The 17,377-nt window shown below is 58.8% G+C and overlaps 1 protein-coding gene across 1 annotated transcript in view; it reads right to left on the bottom strand.

Annotated features, from left to right (window-relative positions):
• MYT1L (myelin transcription factor 1 like) overlaps positions 1–17,377 on the bottom strand; it is a 114,007-nt gene that overhangs the window by 65,893 nt on the left and 30,737 nt on the right. The window contains 4 exon segments of the mRNA XM_039855009.1: positions 1,954–2,061; positions 3,524–3,614; positions 7,637–7,771; positions 11,747–12,724. Of these exon segments, the coding sequence (XP_039710943.1) occupies positions 1,954–2,061; positions 3,524–3,614; positions 7,637–7,771; positions 11,747–12,724 (1,312 nt within the window).

Below are 17,377 nucleotides of genomic sequence, written 5' to 3' on the forward strand. Positions count from 1 at the left end.
GTGGAGACCGTGTGGGGACACAGGGTGGCGGAGGCAGAGGGCGTATCCTCCGGCCTGGCTCACATGTGGGGCAGGAGGGCGGGGGTCAAGCCGCCAGCCCGACAGGGGGCCGGGTCCTCTCCCGTGTGGCACCCTGCCGCCCCACGCCCACGCGGGGCACGGAGGAAAACGGCCTGCAGGGCACAGTTATTGGCCCGTGGTCTTGTTTTGTTGTCACTTGATGTGGTTTTCCACTGTGTCCACCCAAAGAAAGGGACCCGTGGCTCTGAGGCCCTGGAAAGAACGGGGGTGGGGTGCAGTCGCTTCCGGCTCGGTCAGAACAGGGCGGGGTTCGCGGGCGAGTCTCGTCCATCTCGGAGCCTCCTGCCGGAAGGGGACCGGCGGGGCTGCTGCGAGCTGGCTTTTCAGGAAGGGGGTGGCACGGGTTCCTCCCGGCCTCCTGGGCTCTGGCCACAGAGGACAGAGGACAAAGGACACTAACAGAAACCCTTTCCTCATGGCACATTCGGCGAGCGGGCATCCCCTCGCAGACCACGTGGCCCGCCGGCTTTGTCCTCACGCCGCCCATAACCCAGGGTGCGTGGGGCGGCCCTGGGGGTCCTGTTGGTTACTTGTGGTCAGCCCTACCTTCTGCATGATGAAGGGGCGTTAGACAGGCGACACCTTCACACAGAACAATCTAGAACACACGCAAACCTGTCCGAGGGATCATCTCTGAATAGCAAGATCGTAGAAAGCTTTTACTTGATTATTTTTGTCTATCAAAATATTTCTCATTTTCTATAAAGATTTTAAGGTTTATATTGAGAGATATAAAGGGGGTTTAAGGACTATGCAAAATCCTCTCAGAAAACTGAAATAGCACAAAACGAAACCAAACAGGTGATCATGTTGTTTGCCTGGTGATTGTTTCCAAGAGATTTGTCCCAAAGAAGCGATTTAACAGAAACAAGACTGTGTGTGTGTGCGCGCGTGTGTGTGTGCGTGTACATGTGTGCATGCATGTGCTGCACTATGTGTATGCATCTGCACGTGTGTGCATGTGTGTGCATGCGTGCGTGTGCGTGCTTATTTCTCTCTCTCTAGCAGTAAAGCTGGAATCACCTCAATGGCTCAGGGCGGGCCCCTCACCCCTGCAGTGGCGGCACCTCCCGCAGGGGACGACCTGCCTGTAGCCATGAGGACCCCAACCACGATCCCTACCTGCACAGGGACGCACTCTCACGTGTAGCGAGAAGGGCAGGCCACACAGCGGCCGCGAGTGTCCACGCGACAAGGGTCTGAAGGGCGTGTGCAGGGATGGGCTGGCCTTGGGGCCAGGAGTTGGGCTTCGTCCTCTATGGCCTCTCCTGATGACCATCCTCTTCTAAATTTAAGGAGTCGGCGGGTTGAAGCAGACGACCCGTGAGGTCTTCCGCAGCCTGACACCCCGCGACTGAGTTTTGGGGTGCAGGTAAGTCGCCAGCCTCTCTGTGCGTCCAGGGCCCGCCGTGCCGGGCCCGCCGTGCCGGGCCCGCCCAGCCCTCGGGCGTGTGAGGACGGCGAGCCGGCAACGCCAGGCCTTTCCCACAGGAGGGCCCTGTGCTCCCGTGTTCACGCAGACGTTTCAAAACCGCTACCACCACCTCCCATCCGCCTTAGGACAAACCTGCTCCGGCTTCTCATTCGCCTGCCAAGCTCCCCTTTGTCTGGCATTCACGGACCACATGGCAGCAGGGCCAGAAAGAAAACCAGAGACAGTTCCGGCCACATCTCTCATTAAAAACTTAGAATTGGTCAAGGAGACAGCCCTCCCCCGGCCCCACTGGGCGGCCCGGCACGCCCCAGCACAGCAAACTGTAACGGCACCAGCTGCCAGCTTCCTTCCTGTTGCTAAGCGTGGCCGTCACCTCACGCAGGTCCCGGGCGCCTGGCTGTGGACGGAACTCAGGGCGTGGGCGCTGTGCTCGGTACCTGAGCACGCGGTCGGAGGCCTGGCTGGACTTGGGCACGTCACAGCTCTGGTGCTTCTCCTGGGCCTTTGCCAGCTTCTCCGCTGCAGCGATAGGGCATCCAGAGAGGCTGCAACGAGAAGGGGCTGCTGTCTCCTCAATGGCTGAGCGGCACAGCGATCCGGCCACCACCTCCCCCCACTCCCTCAGTCCCTCAGGCAGACCAGAAGACCCTGAGGGACGGGCGGGGCGATTTCCGGGACGGGTCATGGGCGCGGTCACGCCTGCAGCTGGCCTGTCCCCCTCGGGCTCTGGCAGGCAGTGCCATGCCGTGGGCACAGTCCTCTGGCCTGCCCGGCAACAGCTAGGCAAGTTACAGGACAGTCCAAGGAGCGTAGCTGGTTAAAACATTAGGTGCGTCTTCCGTTCTGGGGCAGACCGTGGACGAGACGGGACTGCCCCACTCCAAGACGGGACTGCCCCACTCGGGGGGCTGTTTCCAGAAGGCCCAGGAGGGCAGCTCTCTGAGCTGGCCCTGTGGGCACGACGGCCACAGTGTGGGGCTTGTCCTCCCCGGGAAGAGAAGTGGAAGGGGGGACACTGAGTCACCTCGAGGACTGGTGTAAATGTGTCTCAGAGCTAAATATTTACAGAGCAGACACCAGCTTGCACCTTGGTGTTTCCATGTGTCACGCGATCATGGCGCCTGCTGTCGGCGTGACCGCGTGCCTCTCTGCACGGAAGCACAGGTGTGCACGGCCCTCCATCCCCATGTGTCAGGCTCAAAGCCGCAGGGCTGGGTTGCAGCCTGGTGACGGGGCTCAGCACCGGCCCCGCCTGCAGAATGAGCCAGGAACATCTCCCGAGGGCTCAGGGGTGTGACTTGTTTCGTTAGAAATTTAACACAAATGACCAAATTCGCCAGTCGGATGGGCAAATGTCACAGGGACAATCACGGCGGTTGGCTCCATCTAGATGCGACTGGACAGCAGCTGAGGGGCTGAAAGGCAGGCTGGACGACGAGCCGTCACCCAGCTACTGAACGAAAGGGACCCGACTGAGCCGGATGCGGGCAGCGGCCAGCGAGGCCGGCACGAGGGAGGAAGCCACAGTTTGGGATCCCCAGCGTCAAGGGCAGTGACGGCCCAGGAGTGGCCTGTTCACCAGGCACACTTCCGTGCCACACACCCCCGTGGCGCTCCGCACATCTGCTCATGCTCAGTGACATGCGCACTGGTGGCCGGGCTTTCGGCAGGGCTGGGGCGGGGTGGGGTGAGTTCAGTCATGTGCTACACAGTCCTACCCCGTCTGACGCATGTGGCCCAGCCCGGGGCCCCTGGAGGGCAGGGAGGCTGGCCGCGTCCTGCCTGGTCACTGTAAGTGGGCGGGGTTTGTCTTAGATGCTGTACCGAGGGTGGACCTCCCGGGGACTGCCACCCGTCACGACGAGGGCCTGGGGGGAGGGAGCAGTGACTAAATGAGTCCCCAGTGTGCGGGGTGCGAGCCTCTGCCTGCCCTGAGCGCCCCGTGCCCGCAGCCCAGTCCTGCGAGGTGGTGCCGGGCTGGGCCCCACAGGCAGAGGCCGTGCTCACCTTCTGTGCGAGTTCCTGTTGCTATTCACGTGCCCTCGCCCCGTGCAGCCCGGAGTAGGACACTTGAGGACGTTCTCGTGCATGGCGAGGACTTGGCAGGGAGAGGCAGAGAAAACAGTGCAGCGTTAAAACATGGAGGTGGTCCAGACACGCGAACGGGCAGCGTTGACACGGAGCTGGTCAGTTTACGACCAATGCCTATAAACACTCGTGACGGGCATGGCCGGAAAAACACATGTGGGCAGAAAAAGAAGGCTGTCTCCACTTTACTCTAATTGGTATGCAAAGCGGGGTGCCTGTGGGGGGCGGCTGGAGGTCAGGGACGTGGGGACCTAACTGTCCCAGGTGCCACAGGGAAGCAAGGGCCTCCGGGCAGTCTCTCCCACTCACGAGCTCGGGGCCGCTTGGCCACGCAGCAGCACGCCTGTGCCCCGGAAGCACGCAGCGTCACGGAGGCGTGCCGGTCAGGGGTGGAGAGAGAGAGCCTGCAGCCTTGTTTTTAAATAAACTGAGTTAAATTTTCTGCCCAGGAATTAAGGACTTTAATAGTTTTCAAATGGAGCGAGCTGGAACAGTGAGTGCTGTGCAGGTTAGCCTGTGATGTCAACAAGTGGGAGGCAAAGCATGTGGTCACCACGGCACAAAGAAGCCACCAGCCTGCTGTCAGGAGACGGAGCTCAACCCGACCCAGCAGCCGCGGGGGCCTGGGCTGCCCGCACAGCCTCGCCGTCCTGGTCCCCAGCGAGCTCGCCTCTGCTCTGGATTGCGGGGAAAGGTGTGTGGGCCCGTGGCCGGAGGTGGCCCCTCACTGGCCCACGACACAGGCTCCAGCACAGCTGGCTACGAGCTCCGGGCAAGTACTGTGGCGGGAACCGAGGGCCGGTGAGCACGGGGGCCCACACGGGTCACGCAGCGGGCCTTCCGCGGTCCCCTCCCCGAGTCGTGCATGCCGTGCTGCAGGCCGTGCTCGTCACTCCAGTCCTCAGCGCATCTCACTCCTGGCTGCTCCTTAAAACCAGGGCCCATCCGGTTTCCTCTGTGTAGTTCCCACAGCTCAGTAAATAGCGGCCAGTGAGTCAGCCTCCGGCTCGTTTTGCATGGGGACCTGGCTGGAGCGGGGCTCCGGGACGCCCTCCTTGGGGGTCCCGGCACAGCGCCCGTCTCTCCGCCACCATGCCCCCCCCTTCAGTCTGCACCTCGCCTGTCCTCTGCCTTTTCCTTTGGGGTCCTGCTGTACCCCCGTCGTTCATTCTTTACTACCTGCTCATCATCCCGTTACACCCCACACACCCTCCGGTGAACAACAGCGTCCCTCTCGAGTTAACAGACGGCTCCCCGCCCTTTCCTGTCGTGCTGGGCTCCTCGAACGGAAAGTCTTCCCCGGAGAGGACAAACACCTCTCAGCTCGTCCGTGGGGCAGATCTCAAACCGACCGGCCTCCGTCTCCTGCTATGCGACATGCAGCCTCCTTCTGCAGAGCCTCCCTCAGGCAGAGACGGGCGCATTCATGCCCCTCTACAGCTCTGCCACTGCCCCCCCCCCCGGCCCCACGCGCCGCCCTCGCTCCTGCTGCTCGCACGCCCTGACTCGGCACTGCGCCCTCACTCCCGCTCCGGGCTGTGTGCCGCAGGCTTCCACTCCGTGAACCCACAGCCCTCTGCACCCCGTCCTCCTGGCCGTCTTGTCCAAGATGGTCTTGGATGCCAGGCATCCCGTCCTGTCCTCTCAGGGCTCCCCCGTCGCCGGCCCCTCCCCTGCTCCGCTGACCCCACCGTGTTGCCACCCACTCCAGCCCCCTCTCCAGGCGACTGCACTCTGCTGCCAGGGGCACTGCTCCGGGGACAGCCCAGAGTCCCCGTGCCCCAGACCTCCTCCAGGTCCCCAGAGCCCGCTGGCAGTGGGAGAATCCAAGTCGCGATGTCCCCTGTTGGACGTGGCCCCGTTTCTTAGTCCCTACACCTCTTCCTGCTGGTCGTGCTGCCGTCCCTGCCATTTACCGAGGTGGGGCCCTGGCCTCCCCTCGACCTACGTCTCCTTCCCACGCGGGACGTCCTCTGGCCCTGCCAGCCTCCCACGCCCCGCGCTGCCTCCCTCCCTCCCTGGTCACCTGCATGGACTTGGGCCGCGCTCGCACGGGACCAGCCACAGCTGTCCCAGCGAACCCGATCCCCGGGGAAGGTGTCCCCTGGTGCCTCAGGCGTGTCCCCACAGGCCGCAGAGTCCCGTGCGCATGCCCCACTCCGCGGGGCGGGGCACCCCGGGCCCGAGCGGGGTCTCCCTCCGCGCTGCGCCGTTTCTAGCAGTGCGCTGAGAACGGGGTGCGGACTGCGTCGCTGACGGCCCCTGGAGCGGGCCGTGTTTGCACCTTCACGCGTCCGAGCTACGCGTGCGTGACTAAGAGGGCCCAGGTGCGCCCGGGCCTGGCGTGGCCGCGGTCAGCGGGCGCTCTGCGCAGGACGCCAGCGGCTCTCAGCGCTGTCCCCGTTTGCACACACGGGCCGTTCCCGAGGAAACGTGGAGGCAGGAGAATGCGTCAGCCATGAAAAGGAGCTGACGTTCTATTTCGAAGGTGAAAATGTAAGTCTTAAAGGAAAATCGCATAAGGAAGCGCTTTCTTCTAAAGACGTTAGCGCTTGGTCCCAACCCCTTGCGTGGGGGGGAAAGCGTGCGGAGAGCGCGTGGCACGCCCGGTGTCGCTGCTCGTCAGGGCGGCTGGCAGAGCAGCCCCGGTCTCGGCGGGGACAGACGTGGACTCAGAGCCTCGCTCGGTTCTCTGCTTGGGCAGCTTAGCAGCTGCTCGCATCGGACTGCAGGACACCGGGCGTCTCTGGCTGGCCGGGCACCGTGGTGAGCCCTGGAGGGGGGTGATGGGGTCTGCGCCCCGCCTTCCTCGTTTGAAAGGAGGGCCACTTGCCCTGCAGGCGTCCTGGGAGCTGAGTGAGTGTCTGTGCTCGGAACACGGAAGCCGCTGTCATGACACCACGGTGCCTCTGCTCAGGTAACACACGGGCAGAACCGTTCAGGTGTGCGCCTAATGTCCACTCACAGGGCGGTCCGGGGAAGGCGGGCTTGTCATTGTCAGAAGCCGTGTGAAAACATGGACCCACACTGGCTTCCAAAATCGTTTCGCCTGAAAATGCCCCGCTGAGCCTGCTTTCTAAGCCTCAACTGCCACCATGAACTGTTCTCGGTTCTGACAGATTTGCCTCTCAAGTACCCCAACATCTTAAGGAGACAATCCTCGAAGCCCCTCTAAACAGTCAGCTGGTCACCTCGTCACATCTCAAGCCAAGCTGCCGCACTCCGCATGAGAGACGGTGTCTCGCAGCGTGAGTGGCTGCCTAACTCACCTTACACGCACGGTCAGCCCGGAAACGCGCACAGTCAGTTCTGGAAACGTGCCGTTTCCCCGAGCGACCAATTCTAATTGCATTTCAATAGCTGGCACACTTTCTATGCTGAGAGAGATAAACAAAACAGGTGGACATTCCAGCTCTGAAAAAAATTTAGTCGTTTTCATAGATTTATTGCATATTCTCAGAACCTGATTAAAATGAATGCGTGGGATCAAAACCGACCCACCTTAAACCTCCCGATTTAAGGTTTTGTCGTGCTGAAATGTTGGGACAACTGTGATATGGAACAGGCTTTTCAAGTAGAAGGTGACGAAACGCAAACCCCAAGTGTGGAACCCCATGTGCGCGGAGGCCGGGGCAGCTGGGTGACGGGCGGACGGCTCTCTGGGGCTTTCCCAGGGGTCTGCAGCCATTTGGGGCTGGAGGGGCTGCTGCAGCGGCTGCCTACACTCAGTCCTACGATCAGCGAGGCGAGACGTGACCTGCCTGAGGTCCCAGAGCACGTCAGAAATGCAAGGAGGACCAGAGCCCGGGCCAGCCTGCCGTGGGCACGCCGCAGGAGGGCATTTAGCGGTCAGCCGCGCTGCCACCGGCACTGTGCGCTGGGGGGCTGGGGGTGGCGGCCGGGAGCCCGTCGGCCTCCGTGAGACACGAGTGCCGCGTGAGCCGCCCAGCAGGACAGGTGGAAACGACAAAGGCGGGGGTGACGGAAACAGCCGGAGGCGGGTGCGCGAGGGGTCGGTGAAACGCAACTTACTTTCTGGAGGGACCCTATCTTTGTGCGGGCATCCGGACAGACTGCGGTGATGCGGGTACAGCCCGGTCACGTGGCCGGTTCCGTCGCACCCTGGGGTGGGACACTTGCTCTCTTTCTTTTCTGCTCTCGAGGGATCTAAAAGCGACAACAGGTGTCAAGAGAATGAATTCTTTACCCGTTAAAGACAAATGTGATTATTTCACAAGCCGAAGAGACCACGATCAATACAGAGATAAGGCAGTTGCGACATCAGGCTTTGCATAGGTCTTCGGTGTTGGGTGATTTTTTTTTTTTTGACCTTAAACAGTGTAATCATGAATCATAAAATTTCTTACTTTCTACATAAAGAAGAAAAGACTATCCCTACCTGAACCCTTAATCGTTTTCCCGTGTTACATGATAAGCTCAAAGAACTCAACATAAATCGTGACGATACAGTGGCCTTGTCAGAAAACGAAGCCGCGCGTGGGCAGGCGGAAGCCGCTCTGGGAAGTTCAGCTGGGGGGACTCTGCCACCCACACGCTCGCTGGCAGACTCTCTTCCCTGCCGAGGGCACCGGCGGCAGACACTCCAAGGCGCACACTCGGCGTTGACGTGTGTTCTCTTGCGACACTGTTTGGCAGCGCATCGACTCAGAGGTCTTTCTGAAAATAAGCCCCACTCTCGGAGGCACTGCGAGCATCGCCTGGCAGAGGGACGCGCAGTCAGCCTGGCTCGGAAGCTGCGGGCGCGGCCGCCGCTCCGGATGCTGGGCCTGTCCGCGCGGGGGGCCGAGGACGGCTCCAGGACGGGGCGCGGCTGCGGGGAGGGCCGTGCATTTGCTCGACTGGTGGAGACACAGAGATGCGATGACAGTGCTAAACAGTCACTTCGAACCCAGAACGGACCACGGTCCATAAACGTGCAGAAAATAACTGCAGAGCACACCGCTCGGCTCAAGCACAGGGCAAACGCACGGCGAGCGTGCGGACCGCTGGTTTGGGGTCAGCTTCCGAGCGTCGGCCGTGCAGACTGTCGGTAGCTAGTGACTGCTGCGGCTTGGTGCAGGGGACACTACAGTTAAAGCTCTCTGGGGTCAAAAAGAGTCCCCCATTTCCTCTTTACCTAGCATTTTATTCTCTGTAATGTGTCTCTTTTGGGCCCTGGAACCTCTTAAGCCAGAGCTGATGCTGGGGGAAAACATTCTAAATCCAACCGTCCGCTACTTCCTGACGTTATCCGTAGATGACAAGCCCTGGAAACGCATCTGAAAGTAAGCTGTTGTGACTTCGGTGTCTAGATGTCTTACTGGAGCACTTCCTACACACGCAGACCAGAGGCCTCGTGTTCCGTTGCTTCGCGAGTAATTTCACAGTAAGAACAGCATAATTTAATTAAGGTGATTAGGAAACAGTATACGCACAGTAACAAAGAAAAATAGTGCTGTTTTAAGATAATAGAGGTATAATTTAAAATCATAAACTGGATCTAAGTGACTTTTAAAGGATAAAAGTACAAATGATAACTATTCTTAATCATCAAGTGACTCTTTTTCATCAGGACACTTAAATTTCCTAAGAGTAACTTCATTCACAGCTTCGAAGGGGCTCTGACGTGGAGCACAGGTCTGCATGAAATCCACGCAGCTCAGGCTCTGGGGACAGCAGTGTATACTCTCCTCTCGATGTGTGTCCCGGCCGGGCGGGGCCGCTGGCCCCGCCCCTTCCTCCCTGGCTGTCTTATTTCTCGCGATCCAAATTCATCTTGAAAGCAAATACTGGAGCAAACACAAAACAACCAAGCAAGCAAACAGGCCAAACACATCGACCGAAAACCCGCGACAATGTCTAGGAAAAAAACTGTGTGCAGGATTTAGCTCGTCCCCCTACGCCCTTTCGAGTAGATGCTTGAGAAGAAAGATAGAGGAGTTTCGGGATGAGCCCCTTCTGTTTCAGCTCAAGATTTTGGAACGGTTACTCGTTTATAACTTAAATCACTTTGAGAAGACTGTGCAGGGAGATCTGATACGGGTGCTCTCGTCGTCAGTAACGTAAGGGAGAAGCTGACAGGAGAGCCTGCGGGCACGTGGCTTGTGGGGATGGTAAGATCGCGTGTGCTTTTTAGAAAGAAGGGCGTTCACCTTCACCCCGCTTCGGTGTCCTCGCTCGGCTATATTTATTTGATGCTGAACATAACTACAGGCATCGTCAAGAGAAACCTGGGGGCGATGTGGAACATTCTGGTAAGACGGAGGTGAGCTGTGGTCGGGGGGAGAGGTCTGGGGAAGCCGGGGGAGGGGAGGCCAGGGTGTTCCAGCTCATCTGGAAAGTCCGGCTCCTCAATCCTCCCCCACTGCAGGGAAAAAGCGTGCCTCGGTGTATACGGTTCGTTCCCACCCCGTCCCCACTGACTTCGGAGAAGCAAGAGGTTCGAATCCCATTTCTTGCAACAAGTAAAACAAAACAAACAAAATAAAACAACGATAATAAAACAAAACGAGTCAAAGGCCACAGAGAGCTCCGGGTTTAAAGGAAGCACGGAAACCACGGGCGCCGCCACGCCAGACGCGCCGCGGGGCCCGAGGACGGAAGCCTAACGTGCGTGCGCCCAACCGAGCGCCAGGAAGGGACCCCACTTCTCCCTACAAATGTTAGAGATGATTCTGAAACTTTCCACTAGACTGCACCGCACGTCAAGCACCCACGCTGTTCCTCATTTGCACGGCGCCCAACGCGGCCTGGTGCTCCCGAGCCGGACTCCGCCACCTCTGGGCAAGGACCCCGTCCTCACGGGCGCACGTCACCCGGCCCGCGTGCCGAACCGGCGTCCTCGCTCAAGCCCTTGCCGCGTCAGGAGCCCGGCGGGCCCTGGCTGAGGCTTGTCTCCCACTGGGGTTTGGCACAGGGTGCCCGACTGGCCACAGCGGTCCGTGCACACATGGAGAGGAGAATGCACACCTGTGTCACAGCAGAAACAACAGTTCTTACGGTCACTTGAGCTGATACAGCAACTGGTTTCCAAACCAAGTTCCTGAACCTCATTATCAGAGCCACAGCGAAGCAGCTCAGTATAAGGAATGGAATAAAAGACAAAATAGAGGATTTTGGGGGTATTCAGATGACAGATCTAAGGAATCGCTGATTTTATTCCTGAAGTTGCTCCTTACTTAGTTCTAAGAGAGTCCTGAAATTGACATGCCCGCAGGCCGAGGTTCTGGAAGGGGTTAATCATGACCTACCTCGTGCTGCCAGTGGGCACGGTTGCTATCGCAAACAGGAAGCCAGACTTTCGGGCTGGAAACGTATGCGGCCATGTTGGATACGGCGACGAGGTACGTACCTGGTTACATGTAGCGATAAACGCCACCGTGTGCCCACACGTCTCATAAACGGAAATCCCATTTAAACTGTCGTGTTGGCCGTTTATGAGTGTTTCATAATAAAGTAAGCGCCGTGACCGTCCACAGTGGGGTGGAAGCAGCGAGGGGCAGTGACCGTAGGCCACGGGTTGCCACAGGCCCCGGCCTGGGCCCCGCCACGCCGGGCACGGCGCGCGGCCCCCGCGGCTCGGTACCTGGCGACAGTGAACGTGCAGTCGCACCCTCGTCTCGCACTGTCGCTTCCCTCACTGCTCAGCTTCTGTCACGGATGTTTTCTACGGGGCAGGTTTTATCGATAACTGTCATTTGATGAAAACTTTATAAATCACGATGCCACCTACCGATCCCGTTCGTACAATACGTGCGCCATCCCTGATCGACTCACATAAACCCTTGCGGCTCGACATGGATGGTGGGTCATTTATAGGGACACAGGCCTGTCCTGATGTTGCCCGTCACAGGATGCACTGTGCTCCCGGCCTTCCACCCAAACACGCGTTTTCCACCGAAAGACCATCCTCCTCATCTGCTCTGAGACTGTGACATGGAGCTGCTCTGCGTAATTCTGACAAATGTTTTATTCGCTCTTCAGAAACAATCACAGAATATAATTCTGGAATGAATTCTAAGAAATATGCGTGAGAGAGGTCATTTACTGAGATGCAGACTTTACCTGCTTTACCTTGGACCTGACACGATTTACTCTAGCTCACGCTCTCACGAGGCAACTTACGTCAGGCGGAAATATTACCTTGACCATAGTATGGCTTTTTGACATGGCTGTCACTGGACTTGGGCTTTCTCTCCTCCCCGGGGAGTGGTCGTGGAGACGGCTCCTCATAGGGCCTCACACTGTCCCGCCTGCCGGCTTCCATCGCCATTTTCTCCCGCATGGCCTTTGCCCGCTCCGTCTCCAGAGCGATGGCTTTCTCCAGGAGAGTCAGGTTGCCCTTGGTCATGTCGAACACTTCCTCAGACCTGTCCGAGGTCACGGAGGCCGTGTCGTCGTCTCTCTCGTGATACCCGTCCTCCTTTGCACAGCTGGAGAAAGTTCTAGATCTGGGGCTCAACTGCTCCTCGAGCCTCATCAGGTTCATCATGTCGGAGTAGTTCCTGTCGGGCGTCCGTCCCGAGAAGTCGTCGTCCGGCCGGGCGTGCTGGCGGGCGCCCAGGCTCTGCTGCTGGCTCCGGTCCTGCGGGCTGGTCTCGCTGAGCTTCCGGGCCAGGTCGAAGCACTGGTTGCGCAGGCACTCCAGGCTGCTCAGGCACACCTCCTCGTCGCTCTCCTCCGCCATCTTCTCCACCAGCCCGTTGTTCACGGGCTTCCCGAGCATCACGTAGCTCACGTTCCGGTTATCCTGCGGGGACGCGGTGTCCGCGTAGCTCCTGTCGCCCACGCCGTCGGCGAGCACCACGCCGTGGCCCTGTGCCAGGAGCTTAAGGGAGTCCACCGTCTCCCGGACGACGTCGCTGTCCAGGTCCAGGCTCAGCTCGCCTCTCCGGCCCGGGCCGTCGTTCTTGTCGCTGTCGTCCTCCAGGCTGTTGGAGGTGTTGCTGTTCATCTCCGACTCGGTCCGGGCCCGGTACGCCGCATCCTCGGCAATCTTGCCGAGGTTCAGCAGGGACTTGGCCACCAGCTCGTCGTAATTATCGTACTCGTCGTTATTGTTGTCATCCTTTTCCGTGTCTTGCATTATTCGACTATTGTGACAATTCATTTGATGATCTTCTGCAAAGAAAATAAAAAAAAAAGGGACAAAAAAGAAAAGAAAAGAAAAAAATGGCTAGAGCTTGAAGTTTAGTTGCAACAGCATGGACAGCAAGTCAACGGCAAGTCACACCCTGCTCCCCGCACGACAGGGCCGAGGCCCGCGTGTGGCTCCGCTGGCACAGAGGAAGCGGATTGTGCTGAAAACCCAGGTGGCCGTTAAAAACGCCTGCTATGAACTACTAATTTCCTCACTTAATCTTAAGATAAACCAGCATATATAGTAAACATAACTTAAAAATCGAATCGTTTGTTACTTCTGAATTTAAAAAATGATTGATTTTCTTTATTGGCTTTAACATTTATAGCCCGAGCAGGTGCGTAGCAGTTACACCCATCACACTGCTGGACTGCGTAGGAGTTCGTGAACTTCACTGGTTTCGACTCGCGAGCAGACGTGCGCAGCAATGGGAGTTAAATGGTTTGCGCTCACAGCGGGACACGCGGAAGAAGCCGCAGGTTCGCAAGGAACCGTGCAGAGAAGCCGTCCATGTGGCGCACGCAGGATCAGAAGCTCACGTCTGGGCTGAGCTCAGAGCTATTCTGACTCTGGTACCATAGAGATAATTTATTGGGATGCACAGCGGAGCACAGGGATGCCAGTGAACGCTCAGCAATGAAATCTGAGCCACCGTGATCCGTACGTAAGAATCTCAGCCGGTCTGACAAAGTGGGACACGAAAAGTTCGTAGTGACCAAAGGCCTAGGAAAAAAACAGGACGGAGATGAGCGGGTGCCCCTGTGCCACACGCAGCACAGCACTTAGCTGGACGCGTGGAGCTGTGACATCCACCCACCTCACCGCCTCAGGACAGTTTCGGTGAGCTGGGAGAAATAACGCATGAAGAACCGTCATCTCCAACCTCAAAAAAGCATTTAGGAAATTTGTTTAAACGTGTTCAAAATTGCATAAAGCCCCCGTCTCGCCTAAACCGCACCCTGTTGAACATAAGGGAACACCTGGGACGCGCGTCTCTCTCCGCCACGCTCCTAACTGCTACTGTGGACAATCACACAGGGACTCCCGTTCGTCCCCCCGCCCCAACGGCTTCGGTTAACTGCATGCTACTGTCACATCTGCTCTTTGTTTCTATGATTTAAAAAAGTGTCAGAGGAATTCTGAGAATTCATCAGTGAGCCGAAGGAGTGAGCCTCGCTTCCTGAGAGCTGGCTCAGGGTGTCCCCAGGGCTTTTTTATGGGTTTGATGCTATCCCCCCAGAAAGGGCTTTCGTTGGTGGAACAGATGGGTACTCCACAAGATCAAGAACAGGAAACACCATTCTTCCAGCCCATACGCCGAACCAACACATTTTCAAAATCTCACAATCCTTCTAAACATCAGCAAATCAAACTTGCCATGTGTTAGTCATAGGGCATCAATAATCGTCTGAAACAAGGATGGTGCCTCTTCTGAATAATCGCTATAAACCGTGTTCCTTAGCATAAGGACACGCGCAGTCCCAAAGAGCAGCAAGAGAAAGGGACCCCACCACTGAACGCCGCCAGGCAGGCCGCGGACAAGCCCACCTAACGCACAAAACACACCTGGCCCAGAGCGCCTAACATGCACACCTCCGGCCCAGAGTGCCTAACACGCACACCGCACACTCCGGCCCAGAGCGCCTACCACGCACACCGCGACACTCCCGGCTCCAGAGCCTAACACGACACCGCGACACCTGGCCCAGAGTGCCCAACACGCGACACCGCATTACCCGGCCCAGAGCCAACACGCACAATCAGCACTACCTGGCTCCAGAGCGCCAACACGCGACACCGCACACCTGGCCCAGAGTGCCCAACACGACACCCAAAGCACACCTGGCCCAGAGTCCTAACACGGGCACCACACGCCTGACCCAGGGCTCAAGCTTTTAAGAATTTGGGGTAATCCTGTCCTAACAAATTTTTGAAGATATAGAAACTACATTCTCCTCTCAAGTTATGCACTTGGATTTTACTGTCCCCAGGCTGTGTGACCTCGGCACAACGCTGCCAATTTTGTGGCTAGCACCGCGGTCCCTACGAAGCACCAACCACGAGACGAAAGTCCCAGTGACGGCGAGGAACACGGGGGCTGATGCGACGCCCCGAAGCATTCTGAAAGGCGAGTCCGAGGAGACAGCAGGTCAGTTACCATTTTCACGGTTTTCTCCAAACGTTCTCTCGTGAGCCGCATCGCACCATCCCGGACAGCTAGGGACGAAGGACATCGGTGGAAAGAGCAGAACGGGACTGAGAAGGCCCGTGTCACCTCCTGGCTCTTCCTGAGAGCACAGTGACGGCTGCACTCGGAACGCGACTGAGCCACACCGCGGGACCTTACCTTCCCACCGAGCTCCGTGGGAAAGGGGTTCGGTCGGTTCTCAGGCCTGCACCTCAGGAGAGCTTCGGTGCGTCTGTCCCACAGGGGAGCCGGTGTCTGTTGTGCGCCCGCGTCCCCGGCACTCCTCCCCGGGCAGAGGACCAGACACCCCTTTACCCTGTCGCACGCTGCCACCCCCCAGGGAGACCGAGACCCCCAACGTGGACACGCTCCTTCACACGGCCTCACGGCCGCACCGACGAGGGGCCGCGGACAAGCTGAGCAGAGGGGCCCTCGCCACTGGAACACCAGGAGGGCAGAGGGTCCGAGGGCAGAGGGTCCTGTGCCTCCCGGCGGCGGGCAGCGGGCGGGTCTCGTGCGCACATCTGGAGTCGCGGCAGAACCAAGTGGAAGAGGCAGGGCCCGGTCCGGTCCCTCCGCCGAGGGTCCCTAGCCGTGCGATGCCAGCGCGCGAGGCCGGGCCCTCACGGGGGCTGTCGCGGGGGCCACGCGGACGTGCTGCACAGAGACCCACCCGGCGGCAGTGCTCTGCACCGCGCTGGTGCCTTGTCACTCCGCCGTCGCCCTGCAGAGCGGACGCCAGGGGACCAGCCTGCCACGGGGATGGAGCAGGGGCAGGCAAAGAAACTGGGTTCCCTCGGCCACACGGACAGCTGCGAGGCTGCCTCCGGCTAGAGTCCGAGCATCGGCTCCCAAGCCGCAAGGGTCAGCTCGGGCTGTGCCCCGCAGCGGCGAGCGTGGGAATGGCTGCTGACACGGCACGAGTGGCCGGAGGTCCCTGTAGGTCGATGGGATTTCTCAAGTCACTGGTATTTCACGTGAAATCAGGTCACCTCTGAACTACGTGGACCCATGGAGGGGAAGGGTGGGCCACCTGTCAGCCGCGGGGTCTGAGGCTACAGGCGTCGGCTTCCTGGGGCTCGGCTGTTCGGAGCGGAGCCCTCAGCTGTGCATCCCCGGTTCTCCCGCCACCCCCTCGCCGTCGTGCCTCTGCTGAGGCTGACGACGGAACGCATCGCCGGGGCGACGGGGCGGTGCTTTGTCACTCAGCGATTAGCAGCACGGAGCCAACGGTCCACAGAGCCCGTGTTCCAGCCACGGAAAGCCGAGGGGCCACCTGGACCAGTTCCTCACGCAACCAGTGTGCTCCCCAGTGGGGAGGACGGACTTGTGATGAGAAAAGACATTTATCAGGAAGTTATTTCAAAGTTCAGGGTCGCGCTCTAAACAGGAGAGCAGAGCTATTCAGAGAGGTCCATCTAGAAGCTGCAGGACGGACGTCAGGGAACTGACCCGACAGAGTCGCCTGCTGCAGGCCAGCCCGGGCGGACTCAGAATTTCCTGGGGGTGGGGGGCGGGGACGATCTGGAACAGCCACTTCCGGCGGGGAGGCTGAGGCCGGGAAGCAGGGGCGTTTCGGTGGCCAAGCCCACGTGCCCTTTTGACGTTTCCGGCACCGACTGCAGACCTCATTTCGACTGCTGTTACCTGTGTCCTTTCGACTCCTACGTGAACTGCACGACCTGTTGTGGGTCTGAATTCCATCTCCTTCAAGTCAGACTGTTAGAAACAACTTATAGAATCCCAGACTGATCCTCGACGGTCGCAATGAGAAAACCAGAGCGATTTCTCACACGACGCCCAGCGCAGCCTGCGGGCTGCGTGCCCTCCACGCCCGCGTGACTGGGGTCTGACGTGCTGAGGGCCCGGGCGGTTGCATCTTTATAAATACGAGCCCTGGCGTTTTGCACCTCGTCCCTGAAGCGCACCCCCAGGACACAGCTTGTGGTTCCTTCAAGGTCTAGTCCTGATTCTGCTACTACTGCTCTTTCCAGCTGTTAAAATAAGCCACGGCCAAGCAACTTATTAAAAAGCCACACAAGAACGAGCGGAAGGAAGGGCACTACTTCAAAGCAGAAACGATTCGACTGAACAGGTCGTAGAAGACGAGGCCTGAGGGTGTGGCCAGCGCGTCCAAGAGCGGAAAGACGGCCATCCGACGTGGCGTCAGACGCGTGTCGATCGTAGAAATGTCAAGATTCTTTGTGGATTTGTAAACAGAAATGTGATGATATATCAGATGCTAATGAAAAGACGGCGGAAACTAAAGAAACGGAGGTGAGCCTGACATACCCGCTCCACGGGAACGGTGACGCGCCGCTGCTCGGGGCACGTGGCCCCGTCCCCCTCTACTCTACTTCCTGCGACGCCGCCGTGAGAGAGGCACGGAGGAACCTACTGTTCCCTGTTCGGGATGACAGCACGGAGCCCCGGGGAGGGCACTGCT

Source organism: Pteropus medius, unplaced genomic scaffold, assembly GCF_902729225.1.
Source record: "Pteropus medius unplaced genomic scaffold, Ma_sr-lr_union100, whole genome shotgun sequence".
NCBI lineage: Eukaryota > Metazoa > Chordata > Mammalia > Chiroptera > Pteropodidae > Pteropus > Pteropus medius.